We start from the raw sequence: 9,772 nt of genomic DNA, 5'->3' as shown, positions 1-9,772 counted from the left end.
AACCAGTGGGAAGTGCCTTAATCAAAGGAAATGAGCTGGGTCTGGATGATCCCTGCTTCCTTTCCAAGCTGCTGACAAATCGTCCGTTTAATCATCTGTTCTAGAATTTTGCCCAGGATTATATCAAGACTGTGGAATTTACCATTTTGCCTTATTCATTTTGGTTCTCTGTTTGCCTGGTCTTCCTCATTCGATTGTCAGCTCTTCGAAGCTAGGGTCTGTGTTCTGTGTTGCTGTTCTGTAATGCCCAGGAAAATGCTCTGTTCAAAGTGGAGGCCTTTTGAGCAACTGAATGACTTGGCAAGTACCACCTCCTAAGAGAAGAAAAAATTGGAGTCAGAATAATTTTATAACCACAACCACTCACTTCACAGGCCACACGCTGAAATAGTTGTAAGTCAATTGACTCTTTTATTCCACAATAATCCTCTGAGAAAAATAATACAAGCCCCATTTTACAGATGAGGCACCTGAGGGTTCAATAACTCCCAGGGACTCACCCCAAGCTACCCAGCTGGTAGGGAAAAGAACAGACCCACTGGTGTGGCTCAGTGGCTGAGCATCAGCCCATGCCGCAAAAGGTCACCAGTTCCATTTTCAGTCAGGACACTGACTGGATCGAGTTGTGGGCTCGATCCCCAGTAGGGGTCATGCAGGAGGCAGCTGATCAATGTTTCTCTCTCCTCAATGTTTCTCTCTCTCTCTCCCTTTCCCTTCCCCTCTCTCTAAAAATCAATAAATACTTTTGTTGTTTTTTTTTTTAAGAAAATTAAAGTTGGACTGTGTACCAAGATTACGCTCTTAATCACTTGTGGCCATCCCATCCCACTCCTCCAGCAGCTGCCCATCCTTCTCTCAGGAAATACCTGGGTACAGATGTATCATGTCCATCTGATTGGAAATTTGGTGCATAAGGAAGAGCCTGGAAGACAACTCGCTAAGTTAATCTCTCCAAACTCTGGTGTTTGTTTAGACAGTGGCCATCAGAGAAGATACTTTGCTGATTGCTGCCCTTAGCTCCTGCACAAAAGCAGAGAAGCCATAAATCCTGGTCAGAGGCCTACGAACAGCCTCTCCAAACTGCCTGGGTCAGGAAGCCTTTTGATAATGCCCTCCCCGTCCTGTTTGGCTTTTTTAAGTAAGTAAGCTCCACAGAAGGAAGCAGCGTTGACTATTTCCCACACAGAATCTTTCTCTTGTGGAGGGAGACTCATACATACAAGTAAACAGGGGAGAAGACTTGAGGGAATTAAAAGAATACAGTCCAACTCTAAGGACAAATGAAGGATATTTAGCTGTCATTGCAAGAAGCTTCTGGTTGATAATACTTTCTGGTACTTCCTTGCTGATTTCTTAGCCTCACACCGCAGGCTCTGACCACTGCGGTCCACTGTGCAAATGCAAATTACCTGACTCAGGCCGGTGACTCACCAACTCCCTTTTAAACCAATGCTAGGTTCAAGGTAGCGACTGCTCAGGTAGAAGCCATGGCTCACAGGCTCTGCCTCTCCTGCTGGCTGTTGGTCTGCTGGTTGGTGGTAATGGTGGCAGAAGGTAAGGGGGTTTTGTGTTTATTCCACTGTGGGCCCACTAATCAGAAAGTTGTGTGAAAAGATAAAATCTGGCTCCATGATTATACATGTTCATAAATTGAAAACGTTTGTCAGCTTCCACCAGCCTGTATGGTTAGAGAAGAACAGGCTGAACCGTATCATCTGAAGACCTTACTCTCAGTCTCAGCTCTTGCGCTGTGACGTTAGACATACTTAACCTCTCTATCAGTCTCTTCGTATGTGAAGTGACAGGATTAAAAACATGCATTATTACGGGGGGTGTGAGCCATCATGCAAGAAAAGCTCTTCAAGTTTAAAACACTATACTAATACTACTTACTATGGTTCTAATGCTAACAATTTGCCGCCCTGAATGACAGCAATGTCCATGTCTTTCTATCCCCAGAAGCACAGTAATTTGTACACGTTGGGTGTTTAGTCTCTGTTTGTTAGTTGCTTTAATTAATCACATCTATCTAGCTGTGTTTTGGTGCCATTCAGATGAGCATAGATTTCTTTCTTTAGGATTATATTAGATTCCATCTCTCCACTGTTCCTTTTCTTTTTCCTTTCCTCCACTATGAAATTTCCAAGTGGCCTGAGCCTTAGATTTGGTTTACAAACCTCTGGGGAAATGAAAGAAAAAGATAAAAAGAGGAGAAGAGAGGAAGAAGAAACTGGGAGACCTGGGTCTGATGACTGTTTCCCTTCGCTCCAGAACTAACTATGGTTCAGGGAGTAGAGACCCAGGAGTCACACTGAATCTTTCTCCCCTTCACATGCCCCTGGGGGATTTGCATCGGCCCAGCCAGAAGCTAGTCAGCCTCCAACAAGTTCCCTGCTTCCATCCCCCAACGCTCACAGCAGAGCAGAGAGGGGCAGAGACCTTAGAGCTGGTGGAGAAACCACCAGAGCTCACCCTGTCCACTCTCTGCATGAACTCCGGTGATGAGAGGGCAGGAAACAGAGATTACAAATAACCCCTGCCCCACTTCTTTCTAAGACAAGGCCCCCAAGCATCACTTGCTAAAAGTGACATCTAAAAGAAATACCATAAACAGAACTAGCCACCTCATGCCTTCAATTCAGAAAGTGAACCATTCGTCAGGAAACTGTAATGTGTAGCTAAACCGGTTATAATGAGATTAGAGGTTTATTCATACCAAAAGAACACCAATTAAAATGTGAGATGTGATTTCTGACCTTGACTCACACTTCCCCACTGTCCCTGAGACGGACATGGAAGTCCATCCAATGTAGCGTCACTCTATCCAAGCCACCCTGGTCCCAGCTCATTGCTCATTTCCACAACCCTCACCCTCTCCTCTCCCTGGCAGGCTGGGCTGCCTCTCTGCCTGTTCTGCCCCCTGTTTACTGCAATTCTGCTTCTCATGACAATGTTTAAATGTCACTATGGTACTGCTTTCACAAAGGCTTTCTTAAGACAAAATTGCAATCTCTCCGATATCTTGGAATAATACTTATAGTAACTTGTACACCACCCATGGCATCGCTGCATTCTGCTCCATATTACAAATCCACGTATTTGCAGCGCATCTGCACTCCTGACTCAGGCCGGGTCTTTATCGTCTCTGCATGCGCCACAGCATCTAGCATGGAACCCTGTGTGCTGCTGAAAATGAAATAAGCCTGCGTGACACTTTCTGAGCTCCAAATTATTTACCTGTAAAATTAGAGATATGACCAAGATAGCCAGTCATTCATTCTGTGAGTCTACACAATGAACTGAGTTGCAGTTAACTAAGTCAAAAATTAGGTTGAGTGGTGAGTAAATTAATCACAGGATTTATATTTTTTTCTGGTTCAATTCCAAAAGCATGTGTGGATTTTTCTAATACTCCATGTGTCATGGAAAGGAAGGACTGCATACTAGTACTTATAAATCAAGTATGAAGCTTACTTCTCTTAAAATCTGTATAGTTCTCTACAACCCAACTATTGTCTGCCCAAATAACCACAGACTACAGGTAATTACATATTTATATAGAAGTCTTTTTATCCTTTTTTTTTTAAAGTACTAGTTGCTGGTATGCTATGAGTTTTATGTCTAGACTATAATAAACCGACTTAAAATTGATATCTAAACTCTAAGCAATATTTTGGCTTAATTTTTTTATTTTACTCTAATTTTAAATGTAAGTTATTATTGTGAATTTTCTAGGACTGACATTAAATATTCACTGAGCTTTACAAAAATCTATAGAGAAGAAAATTCAATGTCTGGCTGGCCATTCATTCCATATCAGATCCACATATTTGCAATGTGTCTGGGCACCACTCTAAGCCAGGGATTATTCTAGATGCTAGGGACATAGCAGTGACCCGCAAAGTCAGCAGTCCCTGTCTTCATGGAGGTCCTGTTGTAATAAGATCTGTACCCTTTAGTCCTATCGATAGTGCACAGATTTTATGTATAAAGTGTAACCAAATGGAACCAAGAACATTGGGCTCTTGCTAACAGAATCTTTCCATAGCATTGAAGGTTAATCACAACAGTAGCTAACACCACTAACTGCATACTGTGGCTCAGGAATGTTCTGAGCACTTTACATCTTATTTCAGATAATACGACAAACCAGTGAGATAGGCAGTATTATTTTCTCCATTTTACAAATAAGGAAAAGGAGACTCAGAGAAGTTAAGGAACCCGTCTATGGCCACGCAGTTGTTAAACGGCAGAGCTCGGGACACCTGGCTCGAGCCTAAGCTTTTAAACATTATGCTGTTCTGCCTCTCAAAATGTTTTTAATCTGCATTTAAGTATTTGACCTACTTTGGCCTGAATAAGGTTGCAGAGGCACTCTCATCTTTGATATTGAGTGTCTTTGGTGGCATGTCAGTATGTTACATAGTGGGAACTATTTGCTTAGTAACCATTGCATTATCCCTGAGAGACAGGAACATGGTAACGTTTGCAGTTATCGAAACAGATTTCTCCCAATCAATCAATTCTACTCTAGGTACCATGCTGGGGGTGAGGTCAAAGGATGTGGTCTACAGGATGGTCAAGTGGATATTTCAGTGGAGGAGGAATATAACCTCTGAAGAGTAATCACATGACTCATGAGTATCACGGGCTCACAGGATGCTATGGAAGCATGCTGCATATTGTCTTAACACAGCCTCAGGATTGAGGCCTCCCTGGAGAAATTAGATATGAAATCTGCATAGAAGTAAGCCAAGCAACGATGGCAGGACATGGTGCTCTAAGCACCTGGAACCAACGTTTTTAAAGCCCATAATCACTGGTGACTTTTGCCAAAGTAGCCTTTGGGGAGTGGAGGAGGCAGTCAGATTCCAATGGATTTAATAGGTGGGGGAGGGGTGACAGACTCAGAAGTGTGCAGACTTTTCTTTGCAATGAGAGTAGAAACCAGGGAATTTCATGGCAGATCACCAAAGATTTCTCTCTGAAGTATTAAGCTAAGTAAATTACTTAGAAAGGTAGGGAGACTTTAGAAGAGAATTCTTCAGGTAAAGGAAGAAGAATGGGAATTTTGAAGCAGCTTTGAGGAGCATATTAAAGGTTTAGAAGACAGTGGGAATTGAGCAGAACAAGGATAAACAAAAGAACTAATGAGCTCTAGCTAGTTTGGCTCAGTGGATAGAGTGTCAGCCTGTGGACTGAAGGGTCCCAGCTTTGATCCCAGTCAAGGGCACATGCCTGGGTTGTGGGCTCAACCCCCAGTAGGGGGCGTGCAGGAGGTAGCTGGTCAATGATTCTCTCTCATCATTGATGTTTCTATCTCTCTCTTCCCCTCTCCCTTCCTCTCTGAAATCAATAAAAATATGTTTAAAAAAATAAAGATAGCATTTTTAACAAAAAGAATTAATGAGAAATATTAACTCAGTCAAAGTTGGAGACCATGAATGGCATCACCCCCTCACCCAGATGTTTGGCCTTAACCTTGTAAAGAATGTGTGACAGTCCCCAACTCAATCCCTGTGGCTTCCCCATTTTGGAGCACTTGTGCTAGCCAACCAGTGACCTGAAATAGTCACCATGTGTCTAGTCTGCTGGAAGAATGTGGTTTTATGTGGGCTTGCCCACATTCTTAGGTTGGTTAATGGACAAACTTGTACCTTGATCTTGAGCCCACAGAAATTCCCAGAAGAAAACACTGAACACCTCAGGACATCCCAGAGTCAGAAGAAAAGCTGCCTAGCAGGTTCTAACACCCACTGTCAGCTGGGGATTTGGGGGGTAGCTTCAGGTTTTAAGAAACAAGATGAGCACAGGAGTGGGTTGGTCGGACGGTTGGTTGGTTTGTACAGCTGGAATGCAGCTCACTGAGTGACAGAGCTCAAGGTCTGTCTAAACCTGATCTGACAGCAAAGTGTCAAGATGGGGATTAAGAGTAAGGCTAGCTTCTCCCCTAGCAACTGGAATCTCAGCAGATTTTTATGTTACAAAGGGTTCAGAACTGATCTAATTTTGTATGAGGAAAGGATGAGTAGTGTGGGATTTAATCATCTTCTGTAGTTTGAAATATTTTAATCTAGTTTCAGTCATAGAATTTCAATACTCAGTAGCCTAGATGGGTCTGGAAGAAAGGGTCAGTATGTCCTTCAAGGAATAGACACCAATTCAAGCTAGCTGTAAAAAAGAGTAGAACTGGAAGTGGAGTGGTTATTATAAGAATATCTCTAAGACTTTAAATACAACCAGCCCTCAGTCAGACCAGCCCTGGAAAGTCAGGAATCAAGGCTACTTTCCTCATCACTCTGTTACCACATGGTCTCTTGTCTCTTTTTCTCTTTGAGAGGCCTTCCCCATTTTATAGTTTCTATGGAAAGACGGGCTTCTCGGCTTACTCAACATTCAACTGACCAAAACCTAACCCAGCTCCTGTCTTACACCTTCCACTGACTGTGTCTCTGTTGAAATTCTCAAGTGAGAATCTGATTGGTCACTGGCCAGGCAATGAATGAGGGAAGTGTCTAACAGCAGTCCAATCAGCCATAGCCAAAAGTGTACAGGGTTGATCTTTCCAGGGGTTGTGGGTGAAACAGAATCTCTGGGAGGGACTATGAGCACAGGCAGGCAATAAGCATATCCAATACAACCAAGAAACCTGAATTCAGTTGTTCTAACGGTGAGGGGTATCTAGCTCTTTTTAAGGGCCTCAGTACTCCCAACTTCCTGTGAGGAGCTCAATTTCCCATCATTCACACGCAGCAGTCCTTTCCGGGTCTACATTGGTAAGTCGCTAGGGGAGTGAAGGAATAATTTTCTAAAGGGAAGCTTACTTTCAAGTAGATGATACAGCTAGCGGGAAGACCTGGACACTTGAGCTTCATCCAAATTTCTTCTCAGAAACTAATGTTTTCCTGGTCCCCAGTGCTTGTTCCCCTGCTGCGTGCAGAGGCTCCCTGCCTCCTCCTTGGGGAAGGTGAAGCAGGCCTTTGGATGAATGGCCTGTTGGGGTGAAGGGCAGTTATTTTTATTTTCTTAGCACTAAGTTCTGTTTCTCAACTAATTTTCTTTATTTAGTTATAATTTATATACAATAAAATGTATAAATCTTTTCTAATTGAATTTATTGGGGTGACATTTGTTAATACAATTACATTGGTTTCAGGGGTAGAATTCTATAATACATCATCCATATATTGAATTGTATGTTTACCACCCCAAGTCACATCTTCCATCACCATTTATTCCCCCTTTACCCTCTCCTACCCATCCCCCTCTTTCCTTCTGGTAGTTGTCATATTTTGGTCTGTCTATGAGGGGTTTTTTTGTTGTTGTATTTTTGCTTAATCCCTTCACCTTTTTCACCCAGCCCCTAACCCTCCACCCCCCTGACAGCTGTCAGTCTGTTCTCTGTATGAGTCTGTTTCTATTTTGCTTGTTAGTTTAGTTTGTTCATTAGATTCCACTTGAAGTGAAATCATATATTTATCTTTCTCTGACTATAAATACACAAATCTTAAAGGTATATATTGATCACATTTTACACATACATACATATATGTGTGTATAAACATGTGTGTAGATATGTATACATAAGTGTATGTGGGTATACACACACACACACATACACACACACACACATATATAATCTTTATCTCCATATCTATGTAACAACTACCAAGATAAAGATCTAAAGAGTTCCCTGGTTACTTTTTCCACTAAATAATACCTACTTCAACCCTAAGCTATTTTTTTTTTACATTTTTTAAAATCATAGATTAGTATAGCTTGTTCTTGAACTTGATACAAATGGAATATTTTGCCCAACATAACATCTGTGGGATGCATCCATATTGTTGTATTAGTAATTCTTCCTTTTCATTGCTGAGTTCTATTTCATTGTATGAATATCTACAGTCTGTTTATACATTCTCCGATGGATGGACCTTTGTGTTGTATCCCAGTTTAGGCTAATATGAATGCGGCTGCTATGAATCTTCTTAAACTAGTCTTTTGTAGACATATACACTCATTTCTTTTGGGTAAATTCCCAGAGTGCAACTGTGGGATCATAAGGTGTGTCCATGTTTCATTTCACTGAACATTGGCAGTTCTTCCAAACGCACTCAGACCTCTCCCTTTCTCCCTTCTAATCGCGCTCTCCTGCCGCCCCTCAAGCATCTCCCTTCTGCTGCTGTTATCAGGCTTTTCCTGACTTGCATTTTTCTCCCCACAGGACAAGTAGTCACCCCTCCCGGAGGCTCACAAACTGAGGGCCCTACAGACTGCCAGATCTTCACACTCACCCCTCCACCTGCCACAAGGAGGCCGGTGACAAGGATCCAGCCCATCACAAGGACACCCAAATGTCCTTTCCATTTTTTCCCAACACGGAGGCCCAGAGTCCAAATCAGGTTTCCAAACAGACCTTTCCTCCCTCCGAGGTGCAACCACCGTTTTCATTACCGTCCTTTTTTTCGGCCAAACAATCGTCTTAGTCAACATTATAACTATTTCCCCAGAAGAAGACTCTGGAGAGGAAGCTCATCCGAGGAAAGAAGAGGGAAGAGAGAAGCCCCAAACCTGCTCAATCAGAGGAGGTCAATACCTCCGAAAAGACTATAAAAATAGTTCTGTTTTCTTTTTCCAACTAAAATTGCTGAATTGGAAACTTATCTTAAACACCACTGACTAGAAATTGTTCTCCTTGCTAGCAGTGAAGACACTGGTGCATAGGTCATTCAAGTTTGCAAAATAGGAGCAATAACTACATTATTCTTATCCCCAAATTTTTAGGACCACAAATGTTTGTGCAAATAAAACCCTAAAATGAGAGGTTCTGATCATTCCTGTCCATACTGAGATGCCAGAGAACCAGCTCCATCTTCTAAATTAGAGCAAGGAGAATTCAATAAATCAAGATTGCTATAGATCAAATGAAGACATTAATGAAGCCCTTTTACACTCACTGGAAGACTTATGAGCAAGGTGCATTTACAAAGTGAACTTTAAAAGAAATTATGGGAAACTGAAAGCTTTATTTAAAGCATGTTGGCAGGGATATAACTAGTGGTTATTTATTCATTTACTATATTTTTATTGAGGTACAATTGGCATAACATCACATAAGAATTCAATATTTGTATATATTGCAAAATGGTCACCACAATAAGTCCAGTTAACATTGACACCAGCCATAATCACAAATTTATTTTTCCTTGTGATGACAACTTTCAAGATCCAATCAGTTTTCTAACAACAACAATTTTAAAGATTAAACTAAATTATAGGACATCTGACTATAGGTAATGCTTTAAAGCTATCGTACACTGAATTACCTAACCCCAGAACTCTTTTTAATTGTATTATCTAAATGTACTTTAATGTTAACTTTTTAAGCAAATGAGCATGATAAGTATCTCACTTTCTCACATTGTTATCATATAGATACTAGCTTAAATGATACACTTCCCCTAAAACTTTCAGTGTGGTCTGGGCTCAATATCTGATTAAGGTGACATGAATGTTCTCCCAACTCTAGGACTCCACAGACCTACGTTTACTCCTCTATAGGAAGCCTGTATTTCGAGGGTGCAATATAAGTCACCCATCCCACAGATGACATCCATTGGTTATTTCTTTAGCCACTCCGTAACATACCAACTCCCGTTTGTGCCGCTCATCTTGCCTGTAACAGAGGAACTAGTTTTGTACATGTGGTCTGTATCTTAACACCTCTTCCTCCCAAGAACTATGTGCAAAAGTTGCTGCTGGTGCTGCT

The 9,772-nt window shown here is 41.7% G+C and overlaps 1 protein-coding gene across 1 annotated transcript; it reads left to right on the top strand.

Annotated features, from left to right (window-relative positions):
• Positions 1 to 1,444: 1,444 nt before the first annotated feature.
• LOC102753547 (chromosome unknown open reading frame, human C4orf26) lies at positions 1,445 to 9,461 on the top strand. The gene is made up of 2 exons (XM_006754569.2): positions 1,445 to 1,554; positions 8,228 to 9,461. Exons 1-2 carry the CDS (start codon positions 1,488 to 1,490, stop codon positions 8,614 to 8,616), a joined length of 456 nt encoding a protein of 151 aa, XP_006754632.1. The 5' UTR covers positions 1,445 to 1,487; the 3' UTR covers positions 8,617 to 9,461.
• The last annotated feature ends 311 nt before the right edge of the window (positions 9,462 to 9,772 follow it).

The sequence above is a fragment of the Myotis davidii genome, unplaced genomic scaffold, assembly GCF_000327345.1.
Source record: "Myotis davidii unplaced genomic scaffold, ASM32734v1 scaffold892, whole genome shotgun sequence".
NCBI lineage: Eukaryota > Metazoa > Chordata > Mammalia > Chiroptera > Vespertilionidae > Myotis > Myotis davidii.
This window is presented reverse-complemented; position numbering and strand designations above follow the sequence as displayed.

Excerpts from the sequence above, each read along its gene's own strand:
- LOC102753547 (XM_006754569.2), top strand. The coding sequence starts at position 1,488 with ATGGCTCACAGGCTCTGCCTCTCCTGCTGGCTGTTGGTCTGCTGGTTG. Across the intron at positions 1,555-8,227 it reads GGTGGTAATGGTGGCAGAAG|GACAAGTAGTCACCCCTCCC; the intron begins GTAAGGGGGTTT and ends TTCTCCCCACAG.